Source organism: Pholcus phalangioides, unplaced genomic scaffold (genome assembly GCF_987345545.1).
Source record: "Pholcus phalangioides strain wild (caught in Gottingen) unplaced genomic scaffold, Ppha-v1.0 ptg000015l_1, whole genome shotgun sequence".
NCBI classification, from domain to species: Eukaryota; Metazoa; Arthropoda; class Arachnida; order Araneae; family Pholcidae; genus Pholcus; species Pholcus phalangioides.
In genome coordinates, this window is record NW_028301608.1 from 34,911,566 (window position 1) to 34,927,851 (window position 16,286).

The 16,286-nt window shown below is 37.9% G+C and overlaps 1 protein-coding gene across 2 annotated transcripts in view; it reads left to right on the top strand.

Moving 5' to 3' along the window:
* LOC149075901 (protein trapped in endoderm-1-like) overlaps window positions 1-15,240 on the top strand; it is a 48,116-nt gene extending 32,876 nt beyond the window's left edge. For both annotated transcript variants that reach the window (XM_089243403.1, XM_089243404.1), the window contains exons 2-5: window positions 1,373-1,844; window positions 5,809-6,079; window positions 6,202-6,416; window positions 13,300-15,240. In XM_089243403.1, coding sequence (XP_089099529.1) covers window positions 1,417-1,844; window positions 5,809-6,079; window positions 6,202-6,416; window positions 13,300-13,597 — 1,212 coding nt within the window. In that variant the 5' untranslated portion in view covers window positions 1,373-1,416 and the 3' untranslated portion in view covers window positions 13,598-15,240. The remainder of the gene's footprint in view (window positions 1-1,372; window positions 1,845-5,808; window positions 6,080-6,201; window positions 6,417-13,299) is intronic.
* Window positions 15,241-16,286: the final 1,046 nt, after the last annotated feature.

Here is a 16,286-nt window from a genome sequence, read left to right on the forward strand (position 1 = left end):
TTATCTGATGTTGCCCGCCACCTCAAACCTAATTTTGTAAAAATAAACTAAGCGGCAAATTTATAGATCTCGCTTGAGAGATATCACTGTACTTGATTCAAGAATCAACCGAATAAATTTTCCATTCGTTTAATTTCTCACTCAATGTCATCCAGAATTTCCTCAGCAAATGGAGCTTAATTGAATTGCTTTTATGAGAACATCAAGGTCCAATCCAAGAAACGCTTCTTGAAAATGGTGTCTCCACAAAGTGCGGTTTCCGGTCGAGAAAAAAGGGGACATAACTTATCAACCTAATTTAAGGGTAGAGATTATTATATTATATTCATTGACTGAAATTTAATTGAATGTAATGAATGGTGCGCGTTCTCTTTGATTGAGATCTTTCCTCTCTCTGTAACTTTCATTACCAAGGTCACATTACGAGGAAATTGGTTACTGTATTCACACATAATATGCAGGGAATGTTTAAATCAGGGGGTGCACAACCTTTTCAGTCCGCGGGCCAGAAACTTGTATGCAAAGGGCGACCATATTACCCGTAATTTTGGCCGTCCCTACTTTTTTTTATGAAATGTACCGTTTTTCCCCCATATTTTCAACAGGGCTTAGTTGAATTTTTGAAATCAAGAATTAAGATTATTTCAGTGTCTTGTAAATTATATCATGATAATTATGACACATTGCCATATAATTATGAAAAATATTGTCATATAAATATATTCAGCTCACTTATTTGTCAAACATGTTTTTTTTTTATTATTTTGTTAATTACATTTCGACTTGCAGCAGCCATCATTTCTCGCGATTTACCATTTTTCAGCAATTTTAGTGATAGTTGGCAACTTTACTTGCCTTTGAAATATTTTTTGGCAGTAATTGGCACTTTTTCCTTGCATTATACCACTTTGTAGCTGTACGTGGCAACTTTACTTGACTTCGACAACTTTTTAGCTGTATGTGGCAACTTTACTTGCCTTTGACATTTTTTTTTTCGTACGTAATTATCAACATTAGTCGCCTTTGGCAATTTTTGCGGCTGCAACTGGCAACTTTAGTTATCTTTGACAGTTTTTACGACTAACTGGCAATTTTTTTGGAGTGTGTAACTAGCAGCTTCACTCCAATTGGACAAATATTTTGGTAATATCCCGTATTTTTATGTAGGAAATATGGTCAGTTTACGTATTTATCGTGTTGTGTGTACCGATACTTTCCTACTGAAGCACTTTTCTCGGGCCGAATTTGGCCCGTGGACCAGAGGTTGTGACCTGGTTTAAATAAAGAAGTGCTCTCTTGCATAACATAATTCGTGAATCTAAAAATATTTTTAATGTCACATTTTCTTCAAAGCTCTTTGTTTTCCTTGCAGGTCTGAAAAAGTAATCTTATAGTTCGACTCCAATCGACTCGGACATGAACGCAACGTACCTTATTGCCTCGAATCATTCCGTGGACGAATCCGGTAGCATCTGGTCATCAGTACAGCACCAAAGCATGAACGACACCGAGAACGCCGTCCACTTACTTCAGTATCCGAAAGCGACCGTTGTGTTCGCTACAGTGTGCTGCATCCTGTTTATAGCCTTCGGTATCTTCGGTAATCTCGCTACGATACTGGCCCTGTGCCGCTGCATCAAGCTCAGGAATGCGACCACGGCGTTCGTCATCAGCCTGTGCACTGCTGATTTCTTATTCTGCGCCATCAACCTGCCGCTTACGGCTTCTCGATACATCCATCAGAAGTGGATACTCGGCGAGACCCTGTGCAAACTCTTTCCGTATTTCTTTTACGGGAACGTTGCCGCATCGTTGCTGTCTATGACTGCTATCACCATCAACAGGTACCGATTGATTGCAGCTTCTGTTGTTCTTATACGTGTAAAAACATTCAAATAATCACACAATAACACAATAAATAGCAAGAATGAATTTCTTTAAGTGTTCAAATACTTGAATCGTATTTAAGGAGAGGTTCTCGGACTAAGGGGCTGATTTTGGCATGAGTTCATTCTCAATGCTAGTGGTTTCTATCATTCGTTGATAGATGATGAACGGCTCTCAAGACCAGGAAATTCTTCTGTGATTGACGAGTCCAGAGTAAACCTGACTCGTAACTGAAGAGTGTCTCTTGAAAAATAATTAAATTTCTACTTTATCAATGGTCTTTTTTATATTCATTTTCCTCTCGTCAAAGATTGAACTTCACAGTTTTTCTATGACGAATTTCAATAACTTACATCAGTAAAACTCGCAGTAGTACACAGGTATGAACTGCATACGATGAATATTTATCCTGGAAAAACGCTGCTATTTTACAGTCAGTCATCCGTTATTCAATAAACACCAGCAAAAAAACATTTCTGTTAAAATGTTTTCGACGGCCGGTGTTTTTTATTTATGCCTCCAGCTTTATTTCATAAAAATCGCAATATTCGGTGCGCCAAAGACGCCAAGCCATGTGGTGAAATTTCAAGGAAATTACTCTGAAAACGGTCGATTTTATTTTAAATTCGTAAAGAATGTGATGCTTTCGGATAATGACCATCTGACGCGGAGATTTTCAATCCTGTATTTATGTTGTCAGAATGTTACATGTTTTGTGGTACATTGCTGACATCTCTGCCTTTTATATTACAAGTGAAAGTGGCAGATGCTGGAATTTTTGTGTTATACAAGTATCGTGTTGAAGGTCTGCCTATTTTCTGCGGAAAGAATTTAAAATTTTCAAAGCGCTGTCTTCAGTCCACGCATTTCTTATCACTGCCCATAGTCAGGTCTTGAGAGTGTTATTGTACTTATTAAATGATCATTATCTACATGACTTCTCCTCTAAATAAAAAAAAATCTTCTATAATAAATTAAATATGATGTCCTACCCAAAGATATGTCTCGTGGCCTCTACTATCTCGGTTCTCTCGCTCATTCTGTAACCTGTCAGCACCGATCATCATCTAGTTCGAGAGATATCGCTACTGAAACCGCTCTTTTTTACCAGAAATTACCTCGACTTCCGTAGTATGAAGGGACGTGTGAAAAGAACTTTCTTTTATATTTAGGAGTAAAAGAAAAGAAAACAATTTTGTGTAGAGAAAGTTCGAGAAGAGAGGAAAAAAAGGTAAAAAGAAGTAATTCGGAGCGGTTAAAGAGAGATTTTCTCGTGTGGTTTGTTGTTGGTTGCCTGCTTGCTCCAAGAGGGCATCGAACCAAATCTCCAACTGAAACAAATGATCGAATTGACTCTTTTCACGAAAAAAAAAAAGCTTGGCTTTCTCTCACACAAAATGTGCTATTATGAGGAGAAAAGAAAAAATCTCCTCCTCTACCTAATCACACGTGCATAGACAAATACAAGTAGAGAACATTCATCAATTAGTTCAATTGCCCAATTGGTTAAAAGTTCCCGCTTCCATTCTCTCACAAAAGAATTGGGTTTCATTGCCAGAGCGTAAAAAACGCCGATATGTACTCCGGAACACAAAGTTAATGTCACCCTAAGAGATGGTTAAAGTTCAAGCTAGTCGATCTAGTGTTGATCAAGGCAACATCACCCATTGAAATTCTCACGTTCCTGCAGAAACAAATCAATTATGGTTTATTTCCAATTATATGACAATAACATCGAAGACTTGTTTCGTTACGAGCTTTTTATTGCTTTTGAATAGAATAAGTGTTGTGTACCTCTTTGTGCTTGTTAGACTTTTTTTTGCAGGCATTCTTCCAGCTGCACGGGGTGTCTATAATTAATTTTTTCCCCGTTTCTAAGCTGTCTACATCCGTAAACAATTTATCAGAAAGCTATGAAACTTTGGTAAGGTCTTAATGGGAGAGAAAACAAAAAAGTTAAATTACCACTGGATGAATATTGGCATATTGCTTTCGGATAAACTCGTAACTTTTCATTGAACTACAACATTGATTTCTGTGATCAGTACAAAACATACTCAACATGATGGATACCGCTGTTGGCTATCATCTATAAAGCAGCGTTTCTCAAACTGTCTCTCGACTCCTGGAGGCTTTCCAACCTTCCAACCTTTGACAAAAGCGTAGAGGTGAGCTATTAGCATTGATTGCCTATTCGGTGATTTGAAGTGGTTCTTTTCTAGATTATTCTGGAGAAGCGTGAATAAATTTTGTAATGTCAAGAGAGCCGTGGGAGGCAAAAATTTTCTAACCACTGATCCTAAATCTCAAAATAGTGTTTTCAGAACAGTTTGAAGTATTGCACACGTATCATAACTATTGTTTTGGCAACTGGTCATTTTATAGGAAATTCGAACTCGTGTGTGTCGGTCGGCTGCTAGAAAAAAAAAGACATTGAAAGACTCCTGGAGTATGTAAAACTGTAAATAGCCAAAAGATTTTCAATTTTACGAATTTACTTTTACTTTTTAAATATTTACTTTGTTATCAGGATTGTAGGAGAACTAAAATTGAAATACAAGACTACAAGACACGTTTCTCATCAAGCTGCTTATTAACCTTAAATTTAATTCCAAAAGTTTCTCATATCCAAAGATCTTTAGCAAAAACTGTTCTTCATGTTGATATTTCTTTACTAATTACTATATTCGTCTTAACCTTTAAAACTTGTCACCAACCTTCAAAAAAGCATTCAAATTGAAAGATTTTCAGAAATGTATTGAAATTAGGAGCGTATCTAGAGCTCGCTGTTGTGTGAGGGGTGATTTTTTTCATTTTTCTATTACATTGTGAATAGGGTGACTATACATCCCGCATTTTCAGGAACAGTCACGATTTTTTTTCTGTTCGGGGTATTTTTTTCAAAAAAAATCGGGGTTTTTTTTTTCTATTTTGTGGTCAAAGTTTACTTGAATTTGTTATTTAACCAAAAACATTGATACAAATAATTTTCAACGGATTTATTGAATGCAATATAATCGTACTCGCATTTCTCTTGGGGGAAAACCCGATCACCCCCCCCCCCCCCCCCACAGATCCGTGCCTGCTGGAAATAGCATATTAAAGGTATTTTCCTTCGATATTTTTTTTTTACGAAAATATTTTAGGAAATTAAATTTTTCGTTTTCTTCGGGAAAGGGCACGAGCCTTTTATGCTCCCCACTCCCGCTTACGCCTATGGCTTCGGAGCCCCTCGTGATAATTAGACTCGGAGTTTTCGAAAGCAAGTATGTTAATTGATAACATAGACGAAAAGTCTTAATAAATTGATAGAATAATTAATTGAACTAATAGAATTAATATTAAAAGACTAATCTTCGATTTAATTTATAGACTAGCAGACTAATGTTGGATTCTATTAATAAACTTAATCTAATAATAGTCTTCTAATATTATCAGATTTAATAGCCTGCAGATTAAATTGCAATATCCTTTGTCTATGATTGATAAAAAGACACTTCAAGCTAGATATCACTTGAATCTCGTCTGAAACCTTCTAAAAACAGAAAAAAAATCTGATTTTCATGTAATTTATATATAGTGCATATATAATTTCCAAATAGTGTACGATTTCTTCTCATTAGCTTCGCACATCCTGTCAATTTCTCTGTTAGTTTTTATCATTTTTCAACCCATTTGTGCTCACGAGTATTTTTTTCCCGAAAAAATGTGAAACACATGCGTTTTCTTGTTAAGCTGTACTCAAATGAGTAAGTATAGTGGGTACAAATGGGTGTTGATGAGACTTTCCTGAAATTTCGTAGCTATCTGACGAAAATTTACGGCTGTAGAGAACTCGCAACAAGTGAACTCAATTAATAGACGCCCTCGTGCAAAGACATGTATTAATTTAATTTTTCGATTCGTTTTCTTCCACAAAAGGTACGTTCTGATCAATCACTACAATTACTACGACAAGGTCTACCAGAAGAAGTTTATAGCACTGATGATAGCTTTCTGCTGGATCTTCAGTTTCTCGTTGCTGACCCCGACCCTGGCCGGTGTATGGGGCGAGTTCGGTTATCAGGAGTCGTCGTTCTCATGCACAATCCTCAGGAAAAACGGCAAGTCCCCCAAGAAGTTCCTGTTCGTTCTGGGGTTCCTGCTACCATGCATCGTCATTGTGGTCAGTTACTCGTGCATCTTCTATAGGGTGAGTGACGATACAGAAAATTTTTCTCGTGAAATCTCATTTGATTCGATACGAAACGGGAATGATTTTTCAATACGAATCCTTGTTGAAATACATAAAAAAAATATAGATTTAATTTTTAGGTCCACAAGAGCCGTAAGAACGTTGAAGCTCACTCACCGACCACACAGAAAGGAGTAGCGGGTTCAACCCCGGTGCAACCTACACCGACGGCCCGTCAATTATCTCATAGGCAGGACGAGATTCGTCTGACAAGGATGATGTTGATCATCTTCTGTTCATTTTTGCTCTGCTTCCTACCTCTGATGATTGTGAACGTCTTCGAAAACAAGATCAGGTAAGAAAAATGACAGCTGTGTAGGAGCATCAGAAGTGTTTCAATCTTGTCGGTACTCGTTTTTAGTTTCATGTTGGAAATTTTGATTTCTGAATCAATTCTGGAGGTACTCGGACCCATTCTACAAACTTTTGTGCGTACTAGTTCACCCACAGCACCCCCAATTCCGATGCCACTGGCCTGCAAAGTGAGAGGTCAAGTCAGTAAGTGACTAAAAGAGAGCGAAGTGCCAGGTCAGTGAGTGATCAAAAAAGTGACATTGGAGAATGTGGGTGTATGGGAGTGACCTAGAGAGCAAGAAATGACATCGGTGAGCTACCAAAAGAGTCACCTAGAGTGTGTGTGAAGCATATGAATGACAAATACATTGTGAAAGCACGCGAGTGACCAAAAGATCTGGTCAGTCAGTGTTTGAAAAAGTAGCCCAGAGAGTCTTGGTCACTCCCATGAACACATTATCTACGAAATGGGCAAGCATGTGAGTAATCAAAAGATCTCGGGAGTCTGAACGTAATTTGAACCTGTGGGTGCTAGTCTAATATAAGAAATTTTGAAATCTGAATCAGTTTAGAGGGGTGCTCAGACCCATGCCACAAATTTCCGTGGGTGTTGAAGCCCTCACAGAACCCCCGGACTCCGACGCCACTGTAACTTTACATAAAAAGCACTGAAGTTGCCGGTTGATGCAGCAATCGCAAGAAAAATCAATGACTTATCATTTATCCCACATGAAAATTGTCTACGTGTGACCCTCAAAGACAATAAAAACTATTTATATCTATCTCCAGGCTCAGGGCCCCGCCTGACTCACACTTCTCCAATGTTGCCGACTCCACATCAGTTGGACGATAAAGAGCGGAAATTATAAGCCTTCTCTAATCGAGAGAAATTCGGAATGTGATAAAGATGAAGCCTTTACTTCTCCCAGAACCTCATCCGCTTAGCATTTATAAATAGAAGCAGGCTAACATGCAGAACTTCGCAGAAAAAAACTGGGAAGGGAAGCTCTTTTTGTGGTCATCAATAATTTAATATTAATTTGATTAAGTCAATATTAAATTATTGATTAACGGGGTCAAACTTGAATGAAATATGTAGAGTCATAACAGGGCGGCAATTAGAGTGGAGCAGGCGGGTCTGCTGCCTTAGATGCCGGCCCAGACGGGGTGCAAATTTCGCCCTTCAACCCCTTCTTCAACAGTACAAGGAGTGCAAAAATGCGTTTCTGCCCCGGCTTACCAAGCTAGTTGCTATCCTGTGTAACAACACCAGGTCATGAAATGGGACCAAAATTTCATTGACTACGTATTTTATTTCAATTTTTAAAAGCTCTGAACAAAGACTTGGTTTAAAATCATATCAATTTACACAGTGAAATCTCGATATAACAATAGTCTGCGGACCAAGAAAAAATATCGTTGTAGAAGGATTATCGTTATATTAAGAGGCAGCACATACAGTAATACATTAGACTATGAGCAATTAATTTATCTTGTATCGAAAATGCAAGATAAATTGCTTATTGCTAATTAGTTACTTCAAAATAATGCATGTTCGTTTAAAACATAAATGCGTACAGATATGTAGATCATACTTTTCTAAGACTTCCTGTGTTAACCAAGGCTCCAAAATATAGTAATAAGGGGAATTGCTCTTTTCTACTTCCCAAGCATACTCGTGAGAAATTTTTTTTAAATAAATAAGATCGATCTCTAGACTCCCCGAAATGTGAGAAAATGACCGGAAAAAGATGAAAAAGGGAAAAAGGGAAAAGTTCTCGGGTTGAGAACTTTGGTTCCTCAACCCGAACGAAATTTCGGACAACGGGCCTGCGCTGTGGCCTCTTTAATCTTCCGTCATTGCTTCCCTTTACACTTAATTTTCTTCCGTGGTCCTCCTTTAGAATATCCCAGAACTTTAAGAGGGCCATATGGTCACAAAATTAGAATCGTCGCTCTAGACATCCCCTCTCCGCGCTCCGACCAAGACTTGCAAGAGAGCCCCCCCCCCCCCACCTCCATTCCGGCTGTGGCATTTCGGGGCCCATTGTAAAAAACAAATTTAGGGTGGTCCATTAAAAATACCTGTGTGCAAGGCTTTTCAGAAGTGAAAAGCTGACACGGCTCTGGCCTAGATGTTCTGGCTTGTTAGTTTTTTTTTTTTTTATGCCAGCGTTTCTCAAAGTGTACTTTGCTGCTGTAGGTGGCGTCGTCAATCTCTGTTAGAGGCGTAGCAATTAGCCGGCGATATTAATTTGCTCTTGTTCGGTGCTTTGAAGTGATACTTTTCTACACCATTCCAGGGAGCCATGGATAAATGATAAGTGGACACTGGGGCCGCGGGTGGAAAGAAATATTCAGAGCCAATGTTTTATGCTATGTTTTACTAATTGGAAAAGCTGGGAATGAAATCGAACCTCGATTCATTGACCATTCCTCTTAATTGACCGGAACGCAACACCAGTCCGGCACCATCAGCCCGGTGCCAATACCTTTTTTTTCACTAGAATTCACATGTGTTTAATTTCGCTAATGAAAACACGTGGACAGGTGGTCTTAAAGCAAGGGGAAAAAGTGGGCACTTATCGCGATCTCTCGGGCCATGAGGTTCAGACGTACGCAGTAGGGAGCACTGGTGTCTCATGCTCTTTCCCCAAGCCGACTTAGGCCCCTTTCACACGGAGCGGATGCGGATGCGGAAGCGGGTCCGCATACGCTTTCACACGAGCACTGAAGATGCGGGTGTTTCGCCCGCATCTTTAGGTTGAAATTCGTGCATAAAAACTATTTTTTCGCAATTTTTATAACTGTTTTTCTCCTTCACCCCTGATTCAGTGCCCATATGCAGCCTAGAGGTATTCTTTGGTGGTTTAGTCTAGAGCCACATAGAATATGGGAATAAAGATATCTTCATTCCGATCCTCACAAGTAGTCGATGGGAGAAAATGTCTTAAAATATTTTCAAAAGATTTTGAAAACAAATCTGTCTTTCCGGAAAAATATGAAAGAAAAATTCCAAAAACATCCAATGTTCGAAAAATCCAATCCAAAAACATCCGAAACTAATATGTTCCTAAAAAAAAAATTCGGGAGATATCAAAGAATTTGCAAGTAGAAAAAAAGGGGAGGGGTGGGGACGTTCAAAATGTCTGTGCTTAGAAATATTCACATCACAATTCTGTCTTAGGCCGGGATTACAGTATAAAAGTTTTATAAAAGTTAGTTTATAAAACTTGAAAAATGCAACCGATAGGCCGATCAGTTAAGTTCGCTCGAATGTAACAGATGTGTTTATTGATTACATTTTTCAAGTTTTATAGTGTAATACCAGCCTTAGGCCGGGATTACACTATAAAAGTTTTGTAAAAGCTCTTTGATAAAACGTGAAAAATTCAACCAATATTATCTTATTGGTTGAATTTTTTGAATGCAAAATGTGTGTGCGTGTTTGTGTGTGTGCACCGGTTGCATTTTCTGGAATGCAACCGATGCGCCTATTGGTTGAATTTTTCAACTTTCATAAAAGTTCTTTTATAAAACTTTATAGTATAATCCCGGCCGGATTACACTATAAAAATTTTATAACAATTATTTAAAAAAAAGCAACTAATAAATTTATCGGTTGCATTAGAGCAAATGCAACCGATAAATTTATTAGTTGATTTTTTCAAGTTTTATGAAATAACTTTCATAAACCTTTTATAGTGAAATCCCATCCTTAGATTAGTCATTTCTGAAATATAAAATTTCATTTTTTCAAGTTTATAGACTGAATATCGTGTAAAATAAACTTGTAGGTATCGGGGGAACCACCAAAAATATTCAAGTGCTAGGGTCTTCAAACGACTTAATCCGGCCCTGAGTGAACGTCGTACGGGGATAACGTTGTTTATAAAAGTATTTTTTTTAAAGTTTAAAAAAATTAACAGATTAAAAATTTAAAAAAATAACAAATATTTAAAATAATATTTCAGATATTTATATTTTTAAATAATTTAAAAAATTTAAAAAGAAAAAAATTAAAATTTTTAAATTAAATTTAAAAGTTATTAAAGTATGTAGTCAGTTAAATATTCGTAATGCACAGAACGGCTTATCATTTTTGTTCCGTCAGTGGCCGTTGTTGGCAGGTTTTATTGTATAAAATTGTAAAGTATGGACAAAAGGCAGTTAAAGTTGCTATATCTCAATCTCAGAACGAAACAAAGGGATAGACGTATGTAGGTACATTATATTAATGAGCAGGGACCATCATATGGTGTTTTATGATGGTCATTTTATCATTATGGCAAATAATTAAAAAAAATTCCGTGAAAAATCACCTTCAAAAAGTACCCAAAGATGCGGACGAATTCGCTCCGCATCCGCATCGTCTGAATAGCCCCGAATAAACCTATTGTCAAAACTTCTATGTGCGGATGCGGAGCCCGCACTTAGGTTTTGACACATGCGGACGACGTCCGGACCCGCATGAACATTTCCTAGGTGCGGAGATTTTTCGGCTCGTCTGAAAGGCGCAGTATATCCCAATTGTTAAAACTTCTTCCGGACCCGCATCCGCATCCGCTCCGTGTGAAAGGGCCCTTAAAATTAGAAGAAAAAAATAATATTTCGGTAAAAAATTAATACATCGAAACAAAGTACCTTTTAAATGCCACCTCAAACAATTTCTGGTAATTTAAATGCTTTTTTGGTGATTTTGGAAATTTGGGTGATCTTAAAATTTCTCGGGAAGAAAGTTTTGTACCACTCCCCCGAAGCCTTATGCGCCCCTCCCCCCCAAAAAGGTCGATCCTGCGTACGTTTCTCTCATGAGAGGCTCGTGATAAAATTTAATTTCAATCAACGTTGACTGTGGTAAATTTGTAGGGGCCCATAGTGATCCGAAATGGCCCTGCTCATGTCAGGTCCTTTCTCCCGCTCTTTTTATGAGCTGTTTTGATTAGTAGGGTATCTAACTGTTCTGAATCTGCTTAGAGTTTCAAGTCCCGGATATACGTATATTCAAATATTAAATTAAACCGAAAACCTTGATTTCTTTCAAAATTAGGTATGATAGGAACAGAAAACTCGCGTGTAGTTGAAGACATCGATATAGCGATAGATCCGTATCAGGATGTAGACACGGAACTCTGTTGTCAAACACTTATATAATAATATATATATTACCAACCCCCTCCCTTTGACGCCACTATTCCTGTCAAATTGTCATATTGGTATCATTTCGGGTGGAAAGTAATGGAGAAATCGGTCGTGATCGCTGTCATTGCTGCTCCAAGCACGGCTGATCAATCAAGTCTTTTTAATATTATTATTAGTAGTAGTAGTAGCTAAATCACATCTCAACACTTTCATTGATTCGAATGGAAATTGATTTCTATTCTCCCTCTTCTATTTCCATCATGTTCTATCAGAAATGTCATTTAACCGTGACTGTAGGAGAGCTGGATGTCTTTTGCCACCATCCCCACCTTCATCATCATCATCATAGGAGCAGAGTCCAAAAATACCCGATGTCATTGTCCCGTGACTATTGCATGCTGTATACTATAAAGTTATGGTACATGGCCAAAGCGGCGGTGTCTTTCAGTTTCTGTGATATTAGTCGCGTCTGGGCAAATGGCGGTGGAGTTTTGTCGAAAATGAGCGTACTTTGTGTTCCAGATCACAGACCCTTTGCAGCGAAACATAAAAGAAATCTCCTCTACCTTACCCAGACGAAAAGAAAATGTAATAAGCGTCTCTTCATTTTTTTCTGAAAATTTTTCGTGTTTTCTACCTCCTTCAATGCTTTATGGAGTTATTCTCTTTGGATGTTCATTTCCTCATATGGCTTGTTGACCATAATTTAGCATCGTCGAGAACAAGGATGTGCATGATTGCGTCTTTGTGAGCGAAGAAAAAGAAATATAGCGTGTCTTTTTTTTTTTTTGCTTTTTTTTTTCTTGATGGAGTTTTCTTGTCGTCATTCCAGGTTTTTCAGCAAAAAAAACCAATGATCTTAAATGCATTCATCAAAGCAAGGATATATTGGTATATACTGTATATAGCTTTGTACATGACCTGTAGTGACTACGAGCTTGAGTACTTGTATTCCCTGGACATGAAATGAACCCCTGGTATCAGGGGTCTTCAACGACTAGGATACATCCCCAGGCTTATACAGGGAAGGACGAAAGAGGCGAGCACCCCCCTCCCCATCAGTTTAAACATCACTGTATTCGGCATCTGTTCATCTATCGGCAACAGCAGCAGGCGTCAAGAAAACGTACTTTTTCGAAAATTTTCCGAAAAAGCACGAAGGTTTCCTTGGTGGGGTTTTTCTCCCCCACCAAGCGTATTCCTTAGAGATCCAAGCGAAGGGTCTTTTAGAGATGTCGTGAGTTCGACTCCTGATTCGTCCTTTGCAGAAACTTTCCTGACGCAGGGATACAACAGAAATGGTGGCAACGTGACCACAGAAAGAGACAATGCTACCGCATTGAGGCCCACACCGAGGGATTAGCGCACCAACTTCTCTGTAAGTATATAAAAGGCAAAATGTGGAATGCTGCCGTCCGGAATCGGCAATAAACTGTAGGTCCCGGTCTAATCAGCCCTCGTGTGCAGAAAATGGCCTCGGTGCGACAAAAATAATCAAATGAAATGCCTCATCTTTTTTAAGAGAGCAGGCTTTCTTCTGATTTTCAGCAGGTGCAAACTAAGAGGCACAGTGAAAAGTGTCTCTCATTGAGAAATGAACTTTACAAAATATCTGGACTCATCAATGCTAAAATAAAAGGCTTTTAAGGGGCGAAATATGTCGTCAATGCCTCTTAAAGGGTTAACTTTATTCATGATTGAATTTTTTGTCCCTAATAAAGTTTTCTTTATTTTTCCCGCAGCTATCCAACTATCCACGTAATGGCGTCGATACTGGCCTGGATGTCTTCCTGCATCAACCCCATCATTTACGCGGCCATGAACCGGCAATACAGGCAGGCCTACGTCCGGTTCTTTTGCGGCCGTCGGCGCCGGTTCGGGTCCCGTAATTCAAGCTCGGGCACCCGATCGGGTTCCAGCCACTCGAAAACACTCATGTCTGAAGTGTTTCTGTTCAACGCCCAGCAACACCAACAACAGAACGGCAACAAGAATCCATCGCCAGAGAAAAACCAGGCGAAAGTAGAGAACGGCGTCTAAAGAAATGACACACACACACAAAAAGGAGAATTTTCTGGAAAATCTTATATATCGAAAAACTATTCTTATCTTTATTTCTTCACATATGATATCACGCATTACATCGACATCGTCCAAACTGTTCTTCAAATAAGGAAGTCTGGAAGACATGTAAAAAGACATTTGAAGGCAAATCTACCGTGTGGCAAGTAATTTCTATGTCGCATATTGAATCTCTACCACGATGTCGAATTCGTAATGCTAATTTAATAGACCCTGGTGGAACTAATGCATGTTTTTCTTCCTATTAAATAAACTGATTTATGTACCTACAAGTGTATCTCATAGATGAAATTTTATACTGCGTTATATTAACATAAGGAAGCAAGTGAACAAAGCGTAAGGTGCCCTGTGGCCATGTGACAGTCATTGGATCACAAGGACGTCGAAAAGCTAAAAAAATATACTTTTTTTTTGTGATGTGAACGTCCGAAGAAGTCTTTTTATTTTAGTATGCATAAGTAGCGTGACATGGGAGGAAAATGAGTCTCATTGTGATTTTGGTGGTACTGTACTTGATTTTTTTTTGATTGGATGACATTTCGATAGCTTATGAGATTAATTCGGATGAATGGATGGTTCTCCATCGCATTGAATTGATCTACCCTCAAACTGATTCCTTATCTATCAAAGTTAACAAGGTGAATGCATTTCAAAGAAATTTCGTTCTCTCTCTCTTCTGATCTTTACTTTTTTTTTTTTACATGAATTTTTTTTGGAATTAAGAAAAGAAACCTAAATACAAAGCTTCACTGAGTTTTCATAAAAGCTTCTCATCAGCCGTCGCCATCGTGTTTCTTTTTTTTTTTCTTATTTGTATGTGTATGAAATAATAAAAAATTCGTAGTGGTAGTGATTAAAGTTTGTCTCGTAAATAAAAGCGTTAATCAATCAAAATCGTGATCGTGACCATTTTGTTCTCGATACGGAGGTTGATAGTCACACTTATAGTCATAGGTTATGATGTGTGCTATCTATCTCTTGTTATGAAGCATGTCTTGCGAGTTTCATGATCGTACGAAATAGCATTTTAAAGGCTTTTGGTTCGTTCTTTGATTCTATGTGTGTATAGCGTCCCTTTAGCATTCTGATAATGGTGATGAATGATCCTGACCTCGAAATCACCCTATTTATGCGCAATATATTTGTTTTTTATATTCATGGAAAAATTTTGCATTGAAGGTCTCGCAATTTTCTTGCTGCAAACACGAACAAATTGTATGTAATATGTGTATGTTGCGTTTTAATTTTTTTTTCTCATAAAACCGAATAATGTTTAACGTTGAACACAAGTTCGATTTCTTGGAATATAATTATTTCATTGTGTGCTTGAGAGATCCATGTTAAAATTTCTCTCTAAGGGATAATCTGTATTATGTATACGTGTTGTGCATAAAAACTACATTACTATACGTTTTACCAAAGAAGACCGATTGAACGTGCTCTGTTTACACTTCACCCAAGATTTGGTATTACACATTGTACACTATGCGTACGATTGATGTATTGTTTTGCTTCGTTTTTTTTAATTTTTTTTTTTTTTGGTGTTTTATTCCTAAAACGTGTTTTATTTTATTTTTTTGAATAAAATACTTTATAACTTCTGTTTTCGAACCTTACTGCCTTGGGTGTTTCATTTAGAAAAATGAGCAAGTTTCGTATTTAATAATGACCAAGTACAATTTATAACTTGCCTCGGCCAACAATTGTGTTAATGACCCTGATTAGATAAGATTTTATCATACTTGCACTGCGTTCATTCTTTTATCGTTATCTAATAGCTAATTACTAAATCGTTGGTCTTAGAAGAAACCTCTAAATACAAAAAATGTTTGAAATATACTCTATATAGTTCTGCGGTTCCCAACTTCGAGGCGCGAATGCGAGCCGATCTCCCCGTGAAAAAGTCGCCTCGGAGAGCAAAAGACCTACAACGGTACATTTATTCATTAATTACACTTCTCACGGAATTGGGAAAAAACTCACTCATAGTCAAAAGAAATTGATTGCAGATGGCAGCACTACACACCAAGTGTTACACACAAACTTCACGGAAGGTTCACTATGCGTACACACACAATCCAACATGTACCAATTCGTTAAAGGTTCCGCAGAGGAATATGGACGAAGTGCATGTCTGGTTTAGTAGTAGTCTATATCGTTCCAGAAGCAGTTGAGGTCGAAAGCATTTATTTCTGAAAAGGTTACGAAAATTAGGTTTTACTTCGATTCCTCTTAGTTATATCTAGTAAAAAATAAATCCACAATTTCACGACCATAGACGAGTTATAGTAATTAGTTTTTTTGCTGCTTCTGTGAGAAATGGTGGTTGTAGCTACTCAAAATTATTTCGAAAACTAATAATTGACCAATTCAATATATGTATTCACTAGGAGCATCCTAACGTCATCCTTGCCATTCCGTGAAAATATTGATTATTTTTAGTGCAGAAAAAACCTGTAAAAGTTTGACACCTACAGTCGCATTAAAATCGGTCCAAGATAGAGGTACAGTAACGCAGTGCCGTCTTAACGCATGGGCCCGCCTCGGGAGAAGAGGGGCCTCAAAAAAAGGAGATCCGGTTGAAATTTTCTAGAATTTACAAGGTAGGGCCTCAGAAAAACCACTTGACCTGGGGGCCATGATGTTC